Below are 12,086 nucleotides of genomic sequence, written 5' to 3'. Positions count from 1 at the left end.
AAATACTTAGGTATGAATTTTAATGTAACAAACACAAACCTACACACTCAATTTCTGTGCACACCTCTCACAGAGGTGTGAAATTATTTGGGTAAGACTTACAGAGTCACACTCGTGGGGCTAAAGCTGTTATGATGCATCCTGGGGTTGCACATGCACACACACACACACACACACAAACACACCCTCTCTAGATGTGAATGGATAAACAGTGGGAGACAACACACACAGGGCTGGCTTGGCCAAATACGATCGATTAAGAATGATGTGCTTTCCAAACTGCAGACCTCAAACTATTCAAGAATATCATGTTGAGTCTAGTGATATCAATACATTTCATATGTCTTCAGTCGTCACATAGAAGTTTTGTTAAAACTGTTTCATCTTCTTCTCTTTTCTTTTTCCGGCCTGTTTTTCCTGTTTTCAAGGGAATTCCTTTTCCACTCAAAGTCTTCTCTGGTCTGTGTCAAAGATTATTTAGATTTGAGAGTCTGACTGCGTTGGTGTAGTTATTTAAGTAGAAAGATATAAAAAGGTTGAGATTGTTCAGGTAAAAAAAGCATGAAGACAGTGCCCCGCTAACCCTGCGTGTGTATGTGTGTGGTTGTGTGTCAGATGGGAATCTTGATGATTTAGGTCATTTTCTTGCAGAGCAGTAGCTGATAAGTGTGTTGCTGCCAGGCACTATCTTTGTCACCATGTCTCTCTCTCTCCTTACCTCTGTCTTTGTCTCTCTCTCTTTGCCTCTCTCTCTCCTTCTGTCTTTCTTTATCTGCTGTGTGTCATTGTATTCGTAAGGGTGGTTGTCTACTGTAAGAACAGTGCTTCAAACCTCTAAAACCATTCAACTCTATCTAGTACGCTATACATCACAAGTACAGTTAAAAGTTAGTCTCTTAACTATATTCAAGTATTTATATAATCAAGTTATTGCAAATTAGATGCCTTATTCAGTTCTATTTGGGACTTGGCAGACTAAATTGCACACCATGTACTTGTAGTGACCTCAAGCCTCTTACTGGAAAGGAGAGTGGAAATCAATGAAATTATTGAATGCATCCTCTTGTTAGGTAAACCATTTTATAGAAGATACTGCATGTGGACCTGAAATTACTAATCCGCCATTTTCTGAAAATATGTAATTAACTAATGATGCATTAATATTCAATTTGTTATAAACAATACATTTAATGTGACTGGATACATTCACAATGTGTATTCACATGCTTTTGGCAGGCAATGTTCGTGCAGGGGTATAAGGGATATACATTGTGGGCTGGTTCCTTTATAAAAGAAAGGTCATTGATCAAGGTTAGTGTTCGTCTCTCTTTCTACTGTATGTGTGTGTGTGTATGTGTGTGGATTAGCAGTGTTATCGCTGAGTATTAGAGCTACAACAACCCTTCCAAACACTTACCGACACTTGCCATTGTGGCTGATACAACTACATTCACACACACACACACACACACACACACACACACACACACACACACACACACACACACACACACACACACACACACACACACACACACACACACACACACACACACACACACACACACACACACACACACACACACACACACACACAGATGCACGCGTACACATTCAACCATTGGTGTATAGTGAGACGTACAGCTCTCCCGGGCAAGGTGTAGTATCAAATGAAATTGCGCAGAAGTATAATAAAAGAGTCTTTTAAAAAAACAAAATATCCCCCTTCGGATTAAAAACACATTTTATTAAGCAGATGGTGAAAGAGGATTTCCACTCTAGTAAATATGACAGGGCTTTCAAATGTGACATGGGGCAGAGGAAGAGATAGAGGGGGGGGGTTGCTGAATAACAGGAATGGGAACAGAGTGCAATGCTGCAAAAGAGAGGAGAGAGAAGGAGTGAGAGAGTGAATGAAATAAAGTTGTGCTTGATCTGAGAGAATGAGGAGGGGGAGTTGAGTAAAGGAGAAAAATAAATGCAGGAGAAGAGAGGAGAGGAGAGGAGAAATAAGCGAGGAGAGTGTTAAAGCTGCATTCTTAAGCAGATCAGATTTGGGGAAATTGGGCTGTCACTACAGGATTGTGATGATTTACACCTATCCATCACAGGGAGAGAGAGAGAGAGAGAGAGAGAGGGAGAGAGAGAGAGAGAGAGAGAGAGAGAGAGAGAGAGAGCTGAGCAGAGCTATAGTATGTACAATAATGCAGAGCACCTGTAAAAAACGGAGAAAACCTGTCTGGTGCTATTCAAATCAGCATTCAATATTAATAAATTCTATAAATGACATAAATGAAACAGGAAGAGGGTATTTAACATTGTGTAAAGTACTGATACATATAAAAGTTTAGTGATTGGTAGCCAGTACATTACTTTTAATGTATGATGACATTCCGTGACTGTGGGTTAAGAAGAAAAAAGTGACTGTTGTGGATTACGTCTTAAAATACAAAATTTCCTCCCACATTACACAAATGCATTAAATAATCATTTGAAAGCTCTTGCACGTTTTGAACTGAATTGATCTGTATTATCACCAGCTGCTGTCGACACTCATCTCCTCTGCCTCTCCCCTGATCTTCCCTCTCTTTCCTCCTGCCTTCCTTCCTTCCTCCCACTCTCCCTCCCCTCACTGCTGGCTGATGCACCTTACAGCCTCGCTCCTGGACCATCTGTTAGGGAATCTAATTCATATCCAGTCATAATCAGGTTTGCTGGAGTGCCCACTGTCTCTGCCTCGTTGTCTGTCTCTTTCTGGCTTACGTGCTTTTTTCTGTCTTTGATTGTCTACCATTTTTTCGCATTCTCTATAGTCTCCATGTCTCAATTCATTTTTGTGTATATGGATATTTCATCAAGATTTTCATCTTTATTTTCCTCTCTTGAACCCTTAACATTCAGAAAAAACACAAAACGGGCACCATATTGGATAGTGATTGCTTTTAGGTTTTAAACAGTTTGGTTGTGTTACCAAATTGGTTATCAATTGAATTAAATTTATTGACTGAAATGAAGGGATGTCCACTACTGCTCGTCCTTGCTGCTTTGGCTTTGCATTTGCATGGTTTTAAATTTTCCTCTTGTAAAAAGTCATAATTGCTTATTACAAGAATTGAAATGCTGCTTCAGCATTTTAATGGTGAATTAATTAATAGGCATCAATTTGACATTGTATGGAAAAATGAGGTGCTGCATTAGCACAGCATCTTGACTGTGCTTGCATATGTGTGTGTGTTTATCCCTGACTGAGAATAAGGCGAGTTGAGGTGAAGGGGGTGGAAGTTAATGAGAGGTGAGTGTCTGAAACCCTCTCTCTCTTTTTCGCTCTCTCTCTCTGCTCCAGCAGTAATCCTCTTCTATAAATCTGCAATCCAATCAGCGTTGTCCACCCACACTTACACACGCATACACACACACACACACATGTTGGGAGGCCCATCTGTGTGTTAAGGCAATCTGCTTTATCATTATGATTACATTGGGCTCAGTTTACAGCAATGTGTTTGTGTGTGTGTGTGTGTGTGTGTGTGTGTGTGTGTGTGTGTGTGTGTGTGTGTGTGTGTGTGTGTGTGTGTGTCTGTTCAAGTGCACTCGGTCTGCCTAACATTAATCACATTCCCATGGTTTGATGGCCTAAATAAAAAGAGGAATAATATTGTTGCTGTTCAGTAAAAAACTGCAAATCACAAAAAAAGTTGTCATTTGAAACAAAGCCTATGAAAGTTTTTTTTTACATTATTTCTTATATAAGACAATTTGGGTTTTTGATGTATATCATGAATGAATGTAATGCTCAGTGTTAACAAGGTGCATCGTGTGTGTCTGTGTGTGTGTGTGTGTGTGTGTGTGTGTGTGTGTGTGTGTATGTGTGTCTGTGTTTGTTTGTGTGTGTGTGTGTGTGTGTGTGTATGAGAGTATTTATATCAATTGTGTGACTAAATTCTATCAACACCGTTGGAGGTCATATCTCCTGAAGGGAATGTTCAAGCGATCATGTGATCTGTGTGTGTGTGTGAGTGTGTGTGTGTGTGTGTGTGTGTGTGTGTGTGTGTGTGCAAATGTGCTACTTTTACTGTGTGTGTGTATGAGAAAAGCTGTGTGAGGTGACTGTTATTTACCTGCATCTTTCTGAATATTGTGTTTTTATGCCTTTTTCTGTTGTTTTTATAGAATAGGTCCTTTAATTGTGAATAATCAATTAATGATGGTGAAACTCCATTTAGCTTCTTTAGTTTCAGGTCTGGGTAATGTGCACGCTGACTTAATGTGAAACTGTCATGACTTAAGGGCCGTCTACACCAATAACTATAACAATAAAGAAAATCGACATTGAGGAACGATATAACCTTCTGTAAATAGTGTCAGAGCCCCACATGTCCCTCGTCTTCCGCATTGTGTTTCCTAAATGCGGAAAGAGGGGAAAATACAACATTCATAAAGCACTTTGTTTTGCAAAAGGAACATGAAGAAAACTGTTGAAAAGTAGCCACTACTATGCAGTACAGTTGTGGTGCTGTGTGTCTTTAGGCACTATGGAGGCGAGGAGAGAGATGGTGCTGATTTAAGTAAGAAGGCTATACTTTATTAACTCTATTTATCATTCAGTAGAGTTTGAACATGACGCCCTGTAAATTCTGATGGACTTTGATCGTCCATCAGTGTTACTATTGTTCAATAAGGCTTGCCACTGTCGTTGTAGTTGAGGTGTGGGCTACACTTCAGTTGCAATGATTTTAAATGTTATTCTTATCATCCTAGATGTGGACGGCCCTTCATGCTGCATTCCAGTCAAAGTTGGAGGTCCAAATTTCCTAGCTGAAATTTTCAACATCCGACCTCCAAAAGTTCCAGGTGCACAATGCCAAATGTAAACATTTCTGACCGTTACAAACATTATGTTTCTTTAGTAAGTGAACACACAATTCAACTCTCATCTTTATTAAAAGCTATCTTTTAAAAAAAAAAAAAATACACCCAGGGTGGAGTTTTTAGTGGTACAGAATTAAAGTATTGTTTGTTCATAAAAAATGTTTTAGTCTAAATTAATGTTTAAATAAAATTTGACAATGAGTTTGACAATAACTTTCTGTCACATTCTGTTTACATTGTACCAGCCAATAGCGGCTAGCATTGCGGGTTGCTAGGGTTGTCTGTTGTTGGGTGCAGCTACTGTAGGCCGGCACTGGGTGAAATGGAGTTTGCCGATCCTGCAGCTGCTTATTTGTCCCAGCAGCTGAGTGGCGGGCAAAAACGAGAGTCAATATAGGCCAAGCTTTCACTCCATTGACTGAGATAAGAGAAAGGAATTAAAACACAATGGCTACGTTTCTCTTTGATCGGTAAAATAACTTTCATGTTTACTTAGCTACGGTAGCAGCAAACGGTAACTGTCAGTCTAACTCCTATGCAAAATGATTTGCCGAAGGGGATGGGTTCAAACAGGCTCAAACAGACTCCGGTATCCTGTAGGCTGCTAGACCGGGTCTGGCGAACCTGGCAACCTGACTGCTGGAATTTTTTTTTGTGGTTGCGACTACGATCTTGAGTGTGTTCTGCTCATTCTACATATTCAACCTTTAAATATTATTCTTATTAAATACAGGCTAATATATATACATACATGTACGGGGCTGCCATTGTTGTGTGATGTCAGACAACAGCTTCATGAAGTCAAGGAAATATGGATTTGCCCCAGGTTTACAAGTAGGAACTTTATTATTTGGACACTTGAACAGAAAGTCAAACTTTCTGCTGTGAAAGAGGCCTGTTGTGAACATATTGTTTATTGTAAACTTCAGCAGATGTTGTTATAGTTGTTATAATCTGCAGGAAATAAAGTTCTGTCACATCAGAGGTGCGTCATAGTTTTGACAGCTGAATTTGTAAATACAATATCAACTGTAGTTTGTTTTAACTTAAATGTTTCCTAATGCGGAGTTTAGTGTGTGTGTGTGCGTGTGTGTGTTTATCTATATGCACACATTTAGTGTGTAACTTTTAAGCCATGGCGTGACTCCCTAGCTCCTGGCAAACCTTTACACCTCTCATCACTAGACTTCAATGTTTGCCAACATACACACACACACCATACGCACACGCGCACGCACACACACACACAAATGCTCACATTGTGCTACTAACACTCCTTTTGCTGATTGGCTGAGAGTCTGTGTGAGAATGGCTTGGCAGACCTCTAATTGGCTTGACCCAGACTAATCCTGAAATCCTATTGGACTAAGGCTTTCCAGTCTACAGTGCACATTGGCACGCATGCACACACACACACACACACACACACATGAAATGAAAGGGCTCCTAACATGTGCTAATCAATAGTGTTCTAATAGGATGCAATAATACAGCAATAACAACATAATACACATTAGAAATATAATCATGCCATTTAGTGAGATCATGCTGCATCAAGTTTGAGATAAAGTTTTTTAAATGGTAACCGAACAGGTTTTGAATTTAATGGCATCTACAGTAAATTGGCAGTGCTTCGTAACAACAACTCAGGGAATTGAGAAAATATAATATAATAAAACATATATATATATATATTTATTATCCAGAGAAAGTTAGAATGACTAAAAGACAGAGAAAGGAAGTGGTAGACAGAGAGAGGGGATGGATAGAAGAGAAAGGTTGTTTGTGTTTCATGTGTCACACATTTGCTGTGTTTTAACATGAAACAAGCAGCATATTTACAGTTTATGTTCTAATAATGGACTAAGGCAGCCCTCAGTTTCACCTGCCTCGAACAACACAAACCTAAAACTGGTTTCCACTGGAGAACTTATAGTGAAATTTCACTTTGTTAAAGCTTTTCACGCTTTATTGCACATGCAGATGGCATGAAGGATTACTGTAATGGTAAGTGTGACTGTCCTTCAACCGAATGATAGGCCTATGATTTAAAGCCTCTGGGCTGCAACACTACTGGAGTGTCCTTGAGGCAGAGGTTGAATCTCACTTTCTTATGATACCCCATATATATTGTAAAAAAAAAAAAAAAAGCAAGACAAAACAAAAACCTTGTTACAGGTGAGGAAGAAATACCAAGCAATATTTGTACTTACTTTCTTTGCCTCTGGACACTGAATTGGTAGAAAACACTGCTCACATAAACACATTAAAAATGTTTAAAAGGCAGAAGATAAGTCCTTTCTCCTCCGTGCACAAATTCTCAATGCCTGTTGTCACTGATGATCAGGAATATTTGAGGGTTTGTACCGTGGAATCCTAGCAGTCACTCCAGTAACTCATAGTCCGGTATTTTAGAAACGTAAAAAAAATCCGATAAAATACAGACTGATGAACTTGCTTTGTTCATGGCTTTACTTTTAAGGAGGTAAATCTGCTTATTGCATATAGTAATTTTGACTTTTGCATGTGGTGACACAAAAGCAGAGCAGCTTATTTTAAATACGGATCTAATAAAACGTCTATGCAGAAAATTTAATCAGTTTGAACATATAGCCTGCTTACATGGAATAAGTCAAAGAAGAAATATCTGACTTAGGATGTAAATTACTGAAAACTAAGAAAAGAGGGAAATATATAGCACCATTGCTATAATAGATTGTGGAGAAAAGTTCTCTCTTGCATGCAGACATGTGCACACACATGCATGCACGCACACACACAAACCACTAAAATACTGGCTTTTGATGTCTCAAAGTGCTTGCCTTTTCTTTCTCTTTCATCTGAGGTTTATAGAGGTCAAGTGTGGCTTTTGTGTAAAACCGAACCTAACAGAATCAGGGACTCTTCTTGTTTTACGTTTTTTTCTCTCTATCCCTTTCTTTTTGTGTGTCTTTGGTTTGCTCGTCATTCTTTCTTACCTGGGGTTGTAGAGGGCATGTGCGTCTCTCATGTGGTTGGCCTCCAGTGGATCGTAGCTCTGGTGCATTCTCCAGGCGCCAGCGCCGCATTTACTATAGGTTGACTTAGAGTTATCTTCACTGCTGCTGTTCACCAATGGCCCCTTCGATAAGTTCATTCTATAGGCAGGGGCAAAGTGAGAGAAGGAGGGGTGAAAATACTGCCAGTGCAACAAAAAAAGATAGAAAAACAGCAGCTGTGACAGACCTTTCTAAGGTCTCCTTGGGGGTGTTTGATAAACGATCAAACTATTTTACAATTAGGTAAAATATCATAATCTGTTAAAGAAAGCTTGAAAAACATTAGGAGAACACATACAACTATGCATACAAATCATAGTGCATATAGTGTAATAAAGCATAAATGAATGTAACGATTGTTTTTTTACAGGTGAGGACACTAATATGGATAGAAAAAGGAAACAAACCAAAAAAGTTACTTAAATTAATTGGAGACCATGTAATGTGTTACAAATGTGGTTAATGCACACACACATTTTCAACATACACGTCTTGCTTGTCTATATGCCTGCAGTAGATATAACAAACAGCTACAGAATACGCAGTCAGTTACACAAGAATGCAACTACTTGCACAGGCAGGAAAGAGACAGGTAGATATGCAAACAGACAGGTTTTAAAGAACATAGAAAGACAGACGGACACACAGGCGCACAAGCTGATACCTCTGGCAGGCAGACAGACAGACAGAAAACAGACAGACAGACAGCTGACAGATAGATGCACAGCGGACGGGTTGCGACTTTAAAACCAGTACACAAGACTTCCGTCCTGTAATGTGTTAACAAATTTCTGTCAAATACATCTGAAACAATCAAAACATCATCAGATGAGTTTTACCAGTTTTAGCCTTGCACAGAGGCTTTCAGACTGAGGGACTATAAACGTAAAAGCGCAGGAGGAGGGACTGCTATCCGTCAATCAAACCCAGCACTGTTGCCAGGGGAGGAGCTGTCGCTGGGGTGATAAGGTCACCACAGGCAACAGAATCAAAATCAAGCGTTGCACAAAATAAATTAAATAAATAAGACGGCATGCAAGAAAAAATGGACAGTGCTTATGGCTGACGTCAAAGAAGAGGAGAGAAGGCAGGCTTTATAAGAAAATGTGTGGCCTGCATTTAAACAAAACTACTAGGGGAGAATGGAGCGGGAAGTTGAGAAGAAAAGCATTTTATTACAGGTGGACAAATTGTAGAAAATACAGGAACCAATAGACTGGAAAACAGATAGTACAGAGACATATCAATTGTGAAGTTATCATTCTAAAATAATTCATAAGAGATGCCTACAGCAACACTTGAGGCATCTCTGTGCATCGCATTTCGAGCATGTTTTTTTTTTGTTTTTTTGCAAACTGACATTAAGTCAAAAATAATTATGATTAATTATTCCAAAATGGCCCTCAAAAGGGGAAAGTAATTTGATATTTAAGTTTGCTTACAAGTTTACAAACTACAGTAATCATTTTACATTGGTTTATAAAGATACAGACTAATCTTTTCAAATCAAAACACCTGGGAGCTCTTTAAGCAATGCAAGGAGTGACAACGCTACTGAATCTAATAATCGTACTTTTTTTAGTTAATGTTATTTTGGTTCCACCGGATTGGTCCTGTCATTACCACACTCCTGTGTGTGTGTGTTGTCTCAGACATTATGTATCAGTAAACAGTACGATGTTGATATGTGTCACAAACTGATAGACACATGTTTACCACACAAACACACACCACACAGACATTTGTGTGCGTGTGTGTGATGTTGTCCCACTGTGGGTTGTGAGGGCCACGTAGGCAGACAGGTAGACAGACCAATCACTTGTCTGACAGCCACCCCTCCCTCTATCCACTGAGCTGGGTTGGCTCAGTGAGAGGTGCAGGGCCAGGGTGTGTAATATGTAGGTTTTAGTTCCACTCTGGTGAATAGGAGGAATCGATATCTTGCTGCTGCTGCTTCAGACACTTATTGGCTTTGGTTGCGGTGTCACAATGCTATATAGACAGGCAACACTTAATACTGCGTTTTTATTGGGGGAGTGTCTTGGTGTCACACCGGACAAAGGTATAGTACCATGTATATATGATGCTGTTAGTTTGAATCCCCATCCTTGCATGGGCCAACAGTAATGGACACAGTAAATGGAAAGGAAGGCAGAGATTTATAACATTGGAATGGTAAACTAAAATACTCATTTAACTTAACATGACCATGAACCATGAGAGGCAATTTTAGAACGTTTACAAAGTTGTGGGAGAAATCCCTATTACAGTATTTAAACAGTAAAAGGCTTTTTGATTTTGCAGAAATCCCCCCCGATCTGCTACTTATTAACCAGGACATCTAAACAGTTGGGGATTACAAAGGGAGATTCTGTTTTATTACATTATACCTTATGGCAAGGTAATCTGATATTTTGCCATGTCTTCATTTATTCCGGAAGATTAACTTTAGGCTAAAAGGCGTCTCAAAATCATCAGAAAATCATTTACATCAGGAATCAATGGAGATTTGTTATCTTATTAAATGCTTAATCTTAAAAGAGGAAAAAGTACAATGGATATGATTCAGGATTTAGATCATTTCAAGAAGCATTTCATCCCCCCATTCAAAACCATAAAAGTACTTAAACATCAACAAAATAAATAGCTCAGGTCATAAATATTTATATATGCGTACAAAGTAAAAGGAGAGAATAAAGGAGAAGAGTATTAACCTATGTGATTCTACCTGACCTATTTCACGCTCCTGTCACTACATGTAAACGGCACCAGCACACGCACACACTAGTATTGTGGATGTGAGAAGGTTGGGGTGTGTGTGTGTGTGTGTGTGTGTGTGTGTGTGTGTGTGTGTGTGTGTGTGTGTGTGTGTGTGTGTGTGTGTGTCTGTGTGTGTGTGTGTGTGTGTGTGTGTGTGTGTGTGTAAAAGTAGGGAGACCGTGGGTGTCTTTCTGATGCTCAGTGGCTCGCTCATGTGTTGCTGGCCCATCTGTGAACAGAATGACCATGACACAGTATATGTGTGTGCGTCTACGTGTGTGTGTGTGTGTGTGTGCGTGTGTGTGTGTGTGTGTGTGTGTGTGTGTGTGTGTGTGAGAGACATGGTGATGCAGTGATTGATGAGACAGTTGCCATTCTTGCTAATGCAAAACGCACCTATCCCTGAAGGGAGCAAATGCCACAACACACACACACACACATACACACACAGGGCTGCAACTGCCCTACCTAATTACCTCCTGTCAGGGCAGTGTGATGTCTTTCAGTCACATAAACGATAAATATCCACATAAACGTAGTTTCATAAATGAACGTGAGGACAAATTAATTTGCAGGATACATGGCAAAAGAACAGAAGGATCCAGTCCACATACTCTGCTCAATGTAGAGCATAAATACACACTCACCTACACTAATAAGAAAAAACAGACAAAGCAAAGTGAATAGAAAAAACTAGATAATCTATTTTCCTTTTATACTGCGCACTTTCTTGCATCAAAACAATAATACTGCGGCTTTCATTTGTAGCCTACTGATAAAAGCCTAGGTGGTGAAAGGTGGTGGATTGAGACTGCACACAATATATTCTGAGTTATTTCTGATAATATTAGACAGATATTTGTTAAAAATGTCAATTTAACCTGCATATGTGATATGGTAATGATATATTTGTAAAACATCAAGTCTTATAAATGGAGTCAATTTGTATGTGTGTCGGGTAGACATTAAAATGATCATTAGATAATCACAAATACTGATTCCATAAACATATGTCTATACAAATGTGTGTGACTCTGCACGTGTGCACATTTGCATCAGGGCAGGTGGAGTTTCGACGCTGCAGCCATTTGTGTGTCTGAGTGGATGTGGATGTGTGTGCGCGTTAGCGTTAGCGACGGGAGCTGTTAGCGGGGCAGGCGGCAGATGGGCTGTCTGCCTTAATAGGGACTGAGCGGGTGCAGAAAGGTGACAGCTCCAGGACGGGTGGGGGTGGGATGGGGGGGAGAGGAAGAGTGTGTATGTGGGGGGTGAATGGTGAAGGAAGACGGGGATAAAGGGGAAATGAATTATCTGCTGAGGTAAAGAAAAGTGGGTATGAAAGGTATGAAAATCAGTGATCCAAGCAGTGGGCATTTCTGCATCTCTAAATATATAAAGCGCTTGTTCTGTTTCATCTTG

At 39.7% G+C, this 12,086-nt stretch overlaps 1 protein-coding gene across 2 annotated transcripts in view; it reads right to left on the bottom strand.

Moving 5' to 3' along the window:
- Positions 1 to 8,001, bottom strand: part of esrrga (estrogen-related receptor gamma a) — a gene marked incomplete at its 3' end in the record, with an annotated part of 63,732 nt that extends 55,731 nt beyond the window's left edge. For both annotated transcript variants that reach the window (XM_083913699.1, XM_083913698.1), the window contains exon 1: positions 7,848 to 8,001. In XM_083913699.1, the coding sequence (XP_083769825.1) occupies positions 7,848 to 7,915 (68 nt within the window). In that variant the 5' untranslated portion in view covers positions 7,916 to 8,001. The remainder of the gene's footprint in view (positions 1 to 7,847) is intronic.
- Positions 8,002 to 12,086: the final 4,085 nt, after the last annotated feature.

Source organism: Echiichthys vipera, assembly GCF_963691815.1.
Source record: "Echiichthys vipera genome assembly, chromosome: 1".
Taxonomy (NCBI): Eukaryota; Metazoa; Chordata; class Actinopteri; order Perciformes; family Trachinidae; genus Echiichthys; species Echiichthys vipera.
Note: the sequence above shows the minus strand (reverse complement) of the source record. Positions and strands in the feature narration are given on the sequence as shown.